This window comes from Mytilus edulis, chromosome 5 (genome assembly GCF_963676685.1).
Source record: "Mytilus edulis chromosome 5, xbMytEdul2.2, whole genome shotgun sequence".
NCBI classification, from domain to species: domain Eukaryota; kingdom Metazoa; phylum Mollusca; class Bivalvia; order Mytilida; family Mytilidae; genus Mytilus; species Mytilus edulis.
In genome coordinates, this window is record NC_092348.1 from 23273572 (window position 1) to 23285868 (window position 12297).

A 12297-nucleotide genomic window follows, 5' to 3' on the forward strand; every position below is an offset into this window, starting at 1 on the left:
TTTCAAGTTGATGTAACTTTAACTTCATCAAATAAAATTGAGAATGGAAATGGGGAATGTGCCAAAGAGACAACAACCCGACCATAGAAAAACAACAGCAGAAGGTCACCAACAGGTCTTCAATGTAGCGAGAAAAAACTACCTTGACCAAAAACTTTAACCTGAACTTCACACTATTATTTTCTATGTTCAGTGGACCATGAAATTGGGGTCAAAACTATAATTTGGCATTAAAATTAAAAAGATCATATCATGGGGAACAAGTGTACTAAGTTTCAAGTTGATTGAACTTCAACTTCTTCAAAAACTACCTTGACCAAAAACTTTAACCTGAAGCGGACGGACGAACGAACGGAGGCACAGACCAGAAAACATAATGCCCCTCTACTATCGTAGGTAGGGCATAAAAATAAACATGAATGAGCAGAAAATTCAAACCAGGAATAATGGTTTTAAATTAAAATGGTTTAATGTTCATTTTGTTTATAAATTTTTACTTCTTTTGCTGATGCCCTCTTATAAGCAATTTAGAAAAATTCAGCCTAGTTAACTTCCCTTTTCAAACTTAAGTTACTCCATTCCTGCAGACTCTGCTATTTCTTAGGATTTTGAAAGTAAAAAAATCACTGCATAAAGTAAATATGTTTTTCTTCACATGATTGAGCACATTCTTGGTTTTAATGGGAGAAGGAAAGGACCTCATTTGGACCCAATTTCAAGCTCAAAACTTCAAAACTAAAAGATGTGTGTAATGTTTGGTGGTGAAACCATTAGTTGTGTTTCCAACTTAGGTAAACTGTGAATCTGATATTGTAACCAATGACACCAGGTGCTCCGCAGGGCGTAGCTTTATTCGACCCCAGTGGTCGAACCCTGAACAGTTGGGGCAAATTTGGTCACAATATTCAAGCTTGATATTGTCTGAATTTGGATTGTGATCAAATTTTTGACATAAAAAAGGTTTTTGTCACATAATTAATGTGGTCAAAGATCTAACAAAACTATTGCACAATACTGTGCAATTGGAAATTTCTTCGTAAAACTTTTCAAAATTCGAAATTTGAAAAATTCTGAAAAAAAGGAATCCCTTAAAAAAAAGGTAAACAACCCCCCTCACAACTTATTGAAACACCCCTTGGAGCAATAACCCGTGAACTCAATCCCATGCTTTCTTTTGTGGTATTGAACCGTGTAGTACAATTTCAGAGAGATCCGTACACTTAAACACAAGTTATTGTCATGATTGTTTGGAAAATAGAAACATGCTTCTTTTTGGCCCTTTTTTGGCCCCTAATTCCTACATATTTCGGGCAATTAATCCACAACTTAAATCCAGCCTCCCCTTTGTTATATGGTACATTGTGGTACAATTTCAGAGAGATCCATACAATTACACACAAGTTATTGTCTGGAAACTAGAAAAATGCTTGTTTTGGCCCCTGTTTGGCCCTTAATTTCTTAACTTTGGCCCCATAACCCCTTAAATTAATCCAAACCTTCTGATTGCAGTTTTAAACATTGCGTTATAATTTCAGAGCAATTGAAATACTTGTACAAAAGTTATTATCCTGAAACTAGAAAAATGCTTGTTTTGGGCCCCTTTTGGGCCCTAATTCCTAAACAGTTGGGACCATAATCCCACAAATCGATCCCAACCTTCCTATTGTGGTATTGAACCTTCTGAAAAAATTTCATAAAGATCTATTTACTTAAACTAAAGTAATTATCCGGAAACCAATGTGTCTTCAGACGATGCAGATGACAACGACATACTACCATTATACAATCCAAAATTTTTGTTGGGGTCGTATAAAAAGGTGTTACTTAAAGTTACGAGAGAATTACCTGTCTCTTGGTCTTCTTCATCATCTCCTGTAAAAAATAACACTTTGATAAATATTGGTTCATTATTTCAAATATTTCAAATTTTCAAGGGAAAAGAACAAGGGACATAACTCACTTAATATCAGATAATTTGATTTTTTTAACTCTGGTTTCAAACATTCATTACTGATATTGTTGAAACAAACCTTTGAATAAAAAATTTGGTCAACATTGTACATGTGAAAACAATTACAGAACAAGACAGACATGACCGACAGATGCAGGGACAAAAAATACTTGATTTCTTAGTATATCTCTTACAATATGTTGCCCTGAAAGACAAAAAAGTTCTAATCTTGAAGGATTTGACAGGGTATAGATGTATGGTTTCCTAAACCTTTTTTCTGGTAGAAAAACTCATTCTTTAGCAGGCATCTATTTGACTCAGTGGTATAAATGTATTAATACATTTGAAAATTCAGTCAAGTGACTCTAAATTTGTTGCCATTTATTGGGAGAGTTCAAGCTCTCTGAGTGTTCAGAACCCTTGTTTAAAACCCTATGAGGGGTCAATGGGGCTCCTGCCGCAAGAACAATGTATGTCTCTATTCAATATACTTTCAACTTTCAGTGACAGTCCAAATTTTCCACCATTTTCCTGGTAGATGATCTTTCCAGAACCTTTCTAATATGAATAATCTATACTTTTTTAATAATAACAGTATGAATATATTTACGACAATCAACATGTCAAAATGAATAAATCTTTCATTTGCAAAAAAAGTAAATATATCAAAAGGATTCTTTTTTATCTTCAAAAATCTGCCTACATGTAAAAATTAAATCACTAAATATATTTCATAAAAGAATTCATTCCATAAAATATTTCCTCCTCAATTATTTTCCAGACATAATGGTAACCATGGAAACTTTGATGGAAGTCATGTCATTAGAAAGTGTCGTGAGGGATTTGAATGAACACCACGGGACGTCAATCATATACAAGAATAGCTATGGGGTTTTTCTTTATGTTTACGCTGTGTTTTACTGACACAAGGGAAAACTCCTGTGAGATCTACTGTTTAAAATCAATACTCAACAATGATATCGCTGGAAAGTTTCTATAGCATATAGACACAAACCAATTTTTTTTCATAATTTTGTAATTAATGTTGAAAGTTGGGATAATATCATACAATCCCCTGGTACAGACCTGATTTGTTGGTTTACCATAATTTACATTTGGAGTTAATAACTTAAACAAATTATTAATAATCATGTTTTAAAGGAAAAATACATTATAACCACAATAGATAAAAAAAAAAATGGTTTGTCAGATTTTTTGTTATGAACAAAAAACAACAAGGGTACACATGCTGAAATGTCTCACCTGCTTACTGGCCATTGGTTTTATGCTAAAAGTTTTTCTCGGTTGAATTGTTTTAAATTGTCATATCGGGGCCTTTTATAGCTGACTATGCGGTATGAGCTTTGCTCATTTTTGAAGGCTGTACGGTGACCTATAGTTGTTAATGTCTGTGTCATTTTGGTCTCTTGTGGACAGTTGTCTCATTGGCAATCATACCCCATCTTCTTTTTTATATTATTATATTTAGTTATACTAAAACTCTTACATAAACTTAACATTTTAAATGATCTATGACATTGAGGTCAAGGTCAGACAGACATTTACCATGTGTACACTTAATTTTTAAGTGACCTTACAATTATTCCATAAACCAAATAAAGTTGACCTATTGCTTACAGTAATTGAAAAACAGACCAAAACACATATTCTTAACATTGATCAATTAACCATGGCAACGAGGTCAAGGTCAGATTATACTTGCCACACAGAAAAGTACAACTTTATTTCATACATGAAATATAGCTAACCTTTTACTATTTTTTTTTTTTTTAAACACATCAAAACACAAAATCTTTACATTGACCAATGAGCCAGGAAAATGAGGTCAAGGTCAGATGATATCAGCCAGACATATATGTACATCTTAAAATCATGGAAATCATTCCATACACCAAATAAAATTCCTTTTATTTTTTTACTTTTTACTGAAATTTGCTTATAGACTACTTGTAAAACAGACAAAACAACAACAAATCTAACATTGACCAATGAATCATATAAAAGAGGGTTGAAAGATACCAGACAGACAGTCAAACTCATAGATAGAAATTAAACTGACAACACCATGGCTAAAAAAGAAAAAGACAAAGAGACATGTAATAGTTCACAAGACACAACATAGAAAACTTAAGAGTAAGCAACACAAATCCCACTAAAAACTGATGGTGATCTCAGGTGCTCCGAAAGGGTAAGCAGATCCTGCTCCACATGTACAAATGATGTCAAGTTAGATAAACCGACATATACATGTATACCGCTTACAATCATTCCATACACCACATTTAGTAAATCTAAAGCTTATCATGCTTATAGTATTTGAGAAAAGGAGCTTATCACATAAATTTAACCCTGTCTGACAGACATGTATCCATTGCAAAGAAACAATATACCAAATATAGTTTTCCTATTGCTCATAATAATTGAGAAAAATCTACATGATAAAACAACCATGCATTTTTTTCAAGCAGTCTCAGAACCATGAAAATGATGTCAACCACAATGGGCATATGACAGACTGAAACGTCTTACATCGCATTTATAAGTTAGTCTAAACATATTTATTTATAGTGGATTGGGAAACAAGTTTTGCAACTTATATTAATCCCTTTCCACTTTGCAGGTGCGAGTGCTGCCTTGAAGCGGCATTAGCCTGCTCTTTTTTGAAATCTACAAGGGTGTATTTAACGTGCAAAAGATATAGTTAGCATGATATGATATCTGTATGTACAAGGTATGAATTAAAACATGCAGGTCCTCTATTTTCAGAAATATAAAGCTAAATTTCAAACAGTATATGCCGTAATCCCTGTCTTGCATACTGCAAAGAAAAAAGAGATAATAGATGTTCAAGTGAAAACAAGATTTGCTCATCTTCCCATTCAAAATTCAACTAGCAAGACAAGAGGCGATCCTGTAGATCTGAGACCACATTCAGACATTACTGGGAATGCTCATAAACCTGATACAATATTCAGAGATTCCAGATAGAAATGCTCCTGCACCTGTAAGACTATATTCAAACAATAGATGATCCTGCCCATGGGCATGATGGGAGACAGAGGTTACAACATAAGGTGCCCCTATATCTGTGAGACTGTATTCAGATAGATTACAACTAAATATACTTATGTTCCTATGTTCATACATGTACATGCAACAATTATACATTGTATGTGCCTCTAGTCCAGTAAGTATATTCAGAGAAGTAACCCAGAATCTATGAAGCTAGAGGTAGTCCTGTAACTGTGAGATCATATTCAAATTCAAAGAAGTTACAATTAGGGATGCTCCTGGACCTGTGAGACAATATTCATAAAAAATCAAGCAGATGCCCCTGTACCCATGGTATCTTTGGGACTAAATTCAGAGAGGTTAAAACTTGAGATGATCTTCTACCTGACCTGTGCTCCTGTTCCTGCAAGACTTTATTCAGAGAGGTAACAATTAGAGGTGCTCCTGTTCCAGTGAGACTAAATTCAGTGAGATTACAACTAGATGTAGAGAAAACTATAGATATATATTAAAAGAGGTTACAACTAAGTGTACCTGTGAAACTATATTTAAAGATTCAAAAAAAGAGGTACTCCTGTACATGCCTGACTATATTAAGAAAGGTTTAAACCACAGATGATTCCATATCTGTAAGATTATACTCAGAGAGGTAACAATTAGGTCAATTAGGTGTTTTTGTACCTGTGAGAATATTTTCATAGCAATTGCAACTAGAGGTGCAGCTGGTGCTCCAGTGAGACTATATTCAGAAACATTACAACTAAATATAATTATGTACTTATTAGGCTTTATATTCAGAGAGGTTACCACAAGATGTATTCCTGAACCTGTGAGACTATATTCAAATATTTCACACCTACAGGTGCCCCTATTCATTTAATGCAGAGAAGTTACATTAAGAGATCCTCAATGTGTGAGACCATAATAAGAGAGATTGCAACAATTTGATGCCCCTGCTCTAGTGAGATTATATCTAGAGAGATTTAAATACTACTAGAAATAATCCTGTACTTTCGAGAATACCGTATATTCAAAAAGGTTACAACCATATGAACTCTTGTACCTGTGAGATTTTATTAAGGGAACCCCTGCTCCAGTGAGACTATATCTAGTGAAGATAAAAACTAGAAGTGGTCTTGTTCACAATGTACCTGTGAGACTTAATTTAAAAAGGTTATAATTAGAAATGCTCCTGAACCTGAGACAATGTTCATAAAGATTCCAAGAACAGATGCTCCTGTACAGGGGAGACTTTAATCTTAGAACCCGTTATCCTTGACTTCAAAGAGCAATAACTAATTAAGGAGTCAATTTAAAATTTTGTTCATATTGACTTCTTTGAAGATCTTATTTTTTTGAACATTATTGGTGCCTACAGTTAAATCTATCCATAATATTATTTAAGATTATAACCAAAAACTGCGAAATATCCTTAAAATAACTTATTCAGGGGCAGCAAGTTAACAGGTTGTCTGATCTGTCTTAAAATTTATGGGCAGATAGATCTACCAGATGAACATTTATACTTTGTCAGATTTTCTCCAAATGTTTTAGTAATTCAGGGATATTAACCAAAAAATTGCTTTGCTGAGCGCAGCTGGATACAAACACAGAGGTCCAACCCTGAACAGTTGGGGCAAAAATGGACACAATACAAGCACTTGATGATACAGGTCTGAATTTGGATTGTAATTAAATATTTGACACATAATAGGTTTCTGACACAAAATAACTGTAGTCAAAGAACTTAGAATTGGTTATATGATTTGAATTTATATTCAATTTTTTGCTTTAGTGCAATACACTATGCTGTTGGAAATTGACACCCACCCAACCCCCTCCCCCACCCTTTTTGGGAAAAAAATTCTTTTCAATTTCTGAAATTTAAAATGAGAAAAAATTGTCACCTCCCACAATTTCTTATTTACCCCTCCCTCAAATTTTTTTTCACCTCCTTTTACCCTAAGATATGGTCATAATCTCAATTCAAATTTCTAATGAAGTTTGCAACAATAATTACCCATTTAAATACATTGTACTTTAAATGTGATTGGATTACCTCCCTTAGACTGCTTTACAATTGTCTTAATTGTTCGTTAACCAGGAAACCCTTGTTTTCCCCCTTTTTTGCACCCAATTCCTAAATGGTTTAAGCCATAACCCACCAAAGTCAATCCTGACAATCCCTTTGTAGTATGGAAACTTGTGGTATAATTTCAGAGTTATTGTCTGGAAACTATTTTAATGCTTATATGGGACTTTTTGTTGTCCCCTTATTCCTAAACTGTTGGCACCATAATCCCCAAAATCAGTCCCAACCTTTCTTTTAAGGTTATAAACCTTGTGTAAAAATTTCATGGATTTCTATTTACTTATTAGAAACTAACTGTCTTCCGACAACACAGACGATTATTACAACGGCGACAACGTGATATCAACATACATTTGTACGACCGCAAAATATTACAGTCTTACAAAAACTGCATTTTACCCCTATATTCTTGTTAAGCCATGTCAGCTATGTTGGTTGGCAAGCATTATCATCAGACACATTTTAAACTTTAAGGGGTCAATTTACAATTTTGGTCATGATACCTTATTAATAGATCTTACTTTGCTGAATATTATTGCTGTTTAGAGTTTGAGTTTATCACTATCTATATAAAAATGTTCAAAATAATAACAAAAAACTGCAAAATTTTCTTAAATTATCAATTCAGGGTCAGCAACCCAAAAGAGTTAACAGATGACGGACCTCAAGTGATGAGAAAAGCTCACTATAGGTGTGCTAAAAAAGGTCAAAGTCCTGTACATTTTTTTACCTTTAAAAATGTTAGATCAAAATGGTTATACAATATGGTCAACTTCACATGCGGGGAAAACAATGCACCTAATAAAGTAAATGAGAGGTTTCTCTGGAGTGGTACTTCATCAAGGTATAGTTGTTACAATGCTTAAAAAAAATAGTCAAGGTCCCATAACTCCCATAAAAATTGTCAAACCTTAATAATGATTAAGCAGTGTTCTAGGATTCCCATTACCCGTTACCCGGGGTAAGTGGATTAGGACAACAGGTAAGTCATTTTTTAGCCTTTGTCACCCGGTGGTAAGTCAATTTTCAAGTTCGGGGAAGCCAAAAAACTCTTGAAATTTTCCGGTCCTCTATCTGCTTTTTATTTTTATTAAATCACGAGAAAAAACTTTGATAAAAGATCGAAGATTTTGTCGATGTCTATCGGCGCTTTTATTCAAGCACTCGTTTACTAGGTGTAATCAAGCACAAAAGAGACCACATTCTTCTCCTATCATTCTAAAAGTCGGTCACGGTGTCGGTAAAATCGGAAAATCCGGATTGATAAATGGTGCTTAAATCGGGACATAAACGGGTAAGTAATTTTTTTATTGATCTTACCCTTGGTAAGTCAAGGTGCCAAAAAAATCCTAGAACACTGTTAAGCATGAAAAAAGTAAATCCATTAGACATATAAGTATGGTGCATATATATACCCCTTTCTACCTACATTCTGTTTGTGTGACTTTATCATGTTTATTGCATCAGGTATTTCCCCCTTCATCCCAATCCCTAAATTGACATAAAAAAGGGGGGAAATGTTATACCAATTAAATACTTACATTACATTTACTATAAATGTGCAAAAGAAATAACTCTATTAAAACAACTGGATTAATTTGTGAAGACATGAAACACTTTTAAATGAAATAGAATATCTTTGACAGTTGGTCTGTGTCTTGTATTTCTAATCATATTCAAAAGTATATATATATGTATAACAGTTTGGCACATGGTATTCATGCTGACATACATTACACACCTAAAATTGTACTTATTAAAACCCACTTACTTTTAAAAGATCTTGGTCTTGCTTGTTTTCTTCTCGACATCTCTGGAATGCAGAAAACAGTATATCTTGACAAATATTTTTTCTTAAACTTTTTTTTATATGTCCTTGTGACTGTGTAGAAAAATTCTAGTATAATAATTCTCAGTGAACAAGATCACATTAAACTAATTTTATTTTCTCTTTATTGTCTTGTTGTAGAAAAAGTTCATCACAATAATATCCTGTCAATTTTAAATGCATCATAAAATTTCCTTATTGAAAAATCAAACTTTTAACATTTTATAATCTCATCTCTCTATAAACCTAAAATTATACACAACTGAGTTATAAATGTTATTTCAGTAAGTTAAAAGCATGCCATGTGGAGATTGGCTACGTCAGTGTATAAATATTGAATTGCTTTGTAGCAGAGAAATCCCCAGGGGTGCTCCCCGCTGAGAGTTTCTTTTTAGATTCGTGTTCAATAAACAGCTGTGCCAAGCTGCCTCCGATATCGACCAATGGTTTGCGCCAGGTAAATTATTGTCGAGAAGGGTGTATTCATTAATAACACTTAAGTATTGAACGTTTTCCTCAGGGAGACGTTTCATGCTGTTTTGTCGATGAACAATTCCCAGTGGGACTTCCAGTCAGGTTTCAAATAATCTGTCTTGTATTGTTTGTCTGTACTGCATGACTTCGCCTGTAGACGACACGATCATGAGAGAGAGACTACGAATGGTTTCCGCGGGAACACGAGAGTTCCTCCCCTTGCGTTAGGAATGTATAAAATGTTACTATGGAATTTACAAGATGTGGCTCACCCCCTGTTTATTAATTTTTTTTTTAAAGGCTCCCACAGTTAACCCTACATTTTAAGACTGAGGTTATATAAATCATTTACTATAATTTTAATAATAGGTATATTGTTTCAAACTTAATAATGATTTATATATAATTTGATTATAACTTTCTAGACATGATTGTAGATCACCAAATGCCTATTGGTACCGCGTGCAATTGGGGTTTTTTTTGTAATAAGATTTAGGCAACGGCTCTTTTCTCGGCTCCTGTAAAATATACAAATATACTCGCAGACGCTACTTTACCAGCTCCGCTGCAAAAAGGCATCAATCATCGGGCGCACATTTTCAAGCACACCCTGGATTTTTCACAGATTGAGCTATTAAACCGTACCAACAATATAAGGTAGTACTCACTAAGATAATTTTGATAACAATCAGTACCTGAAGAATACTATTAAAATAACTTGAACTAACTAGATGATAAGCTAATATAGTCAATCTGATGAGTAAAGACTTTTTCAACTGATTTGTATAGTTCGTTCTTATCATGTTGTACTGATATACGGTTCATTCCCTCTATTCCCACTTTTTATAAATCTGGTAAGAAAAGGTAAAATTTCATGTGGGAATAGAAGGAAAACTTGTGCAAACAAAGGATTATACTGTACAAACATTTTTTAATCAACTGTTAATTGACCAGTGTAATGAAAATCAGGTTTTGGACATTGAAGAAAATTGAAAAATGTCGACACTCGTTATGGCGGAAAAAGGTGAACCTGGTTCATTCCCTCTATTCCCACTTTTTCCTTTTTCCGCCATAACGAGTGTCGACATTTTTCAATTTTCTTCAATGTCCAAAACCTGATTTTCATTACACTTTTAAAATATATGAAATATAAAACGTCATGTACACAAATGAAATTCTCGTCATATATTTAGAGAGTGTCACGTTATTAATAGTCCACATAAACAAAAGATCCCAGTACTTGTTTACTTTTATGTTCAGTGAGATTTGTCGTAAAACTCCGATCAAAAAATGCCACGAAAAAAAAGGAAACACAATCCGTGAAATCTGCATTTCGATTGCAAAAGAGCTAATGGATATTCCTATCTAATATCGTTGTCTTTTTTACTTACCATTTGTAATAATTATTAGTTTATTTCGTTATGTGTTGTAGTCAACTTTGTGTTTTCTTTTAAATGATGTATGGTTTCTATTGAAAATTTTCGTTTTGCCATGCATGAAAGTAAAATCACAAAAATACTGAACTCCGATGATAATTAAAACCGGAAAGTTAGCCCCTAATTAAATAAATTGCAAAATCAAAAGCTTAAACACATCAAACGAATGGATAACAACTGTCATATTTCTGACTTGGTACAGGCATGATCTTATTTCCTGGTTTTACATCTAGCGAAACCTCTCACTTGTATGACAGTCACATTATATTGACAATGATGTGTAAACAAAACAAAAAGACATGATTGGTAAAAATGTCAAAAATAGGACACAGCAGTCAACATTGTGTTCTAATCTTTAAATCACTATAGAAAAAACCAAATATGGAACAAAGAAGCACAGAATGGCTTATTGACAAAGCACTTAAGCAAAGATTAGAGACACGAATACAAAAATTTACCATGGCACAATAACACAACTGTCACACATTATTTTGGTACTAAATTTTATATTTCAAACTGTCTAATTATATTGATTTCTATTATGTACATTTCGTATAAAGCATGCATATTTAATTTATTCAATACTAAGAATGATCTCGAAAGTCGCTATGAATTTACATGTCCGAAATATTTGTTTACATCTGAAACATGTAAGATTATAAATTTCTATTTGTCAATAACCTTTTAAACTCTAAGCTAATGCAAACATCTTACAAGTTCGTTATATGCGACTTTTATACGGTCATATCAAATACACACATAATTTAATGCTCCGATAGATTGATCACCTATCGTAACTCTCTTTGATAAACGTAATCAATCTGTTATCTAAATTCTGTTGACGAAATGACCATTACAAACTGTGTTGTAATAGCAACTTTATTTGGTATTTAAAGAAAGATAAATTTATATACAAGGACTCCGTTTGGATATGCCAACGAGAGCACATGAACTGCGTTCGGATTTTCCATCGCATTCATATACATTGTTTTTGGTTTAAATTAACTAAGTTGTAACACTGATACTTTATATTTGGACTTAATTAAATGAATTTGGACTTTTCCACTTTGTTTATGTTTACTGTATTGAACTGCCGACTTGTGTGTGAATAAAGAGCTAGTACCCCGCATTGTGAATAGTTCCCAAAGACGGAATCCCACTCGAAGCCGTTCTGGCAATATTTATATAGAAAGATACAAAATATTTCTTCATACAACGACGAGATGTATAAATACAGAAAAACGTCATGTATACATGTATCAAAGAAACACAAAAAGGCATATAGACAAAGCACATTGGCAAAAATGAGAGACAAGAATAAAAAATGTTACAATAGCACAATAACACAATGACGGAAAATACAAGTACAGAGCCACGTCATATGTATCAAAGAAACACAAAAGTCATACATACAAAGCACATAAGCAAATATGAAACACAAGAATATAAAAAGTAAAAACACAAAAATACTGAACTCCGAGGA

The 12297-nt window shown here is 33.3% G+C and overlaps 1 protein-coding gene across 2 annotated transcripts in view; it reads right to left on the reverse strand.

Annotated features, from left to right (window-relative positions):
• Nucleotides 1-9553, reverse strand: part of LOC139523203 (zinc finger protein 423-like) — a 31552-nt gene extending 21999 nt beyond the window's left edge. Inside the window, exons 1-3 of one of the 2 annotated variants that reach the window (XM_071317024.1) lie at nt 9206-9544; nt 8848-8889; nt 1846-1872 (exon numbers count right to left, since the gene is read on the reverse strand). In XM_071317024.1, the coding sequence (XP_071173125.1) occupies nt 1846-1872; nt 8848-8887 (67 nt within the window). In that variant the 5' untranslated portion in view covers nt 8888-8889; nt 9206-9544. Of the gene's footprint in view, nt 1-1845; nt 1873-8847 lie in introns of both variants that reach the window. The other variant, XM_071317023.1, reaches the window with a different exon arrangement.
• Between the last annotated feature and the right edge of the window lie 2744 nt (nt 9554-12297).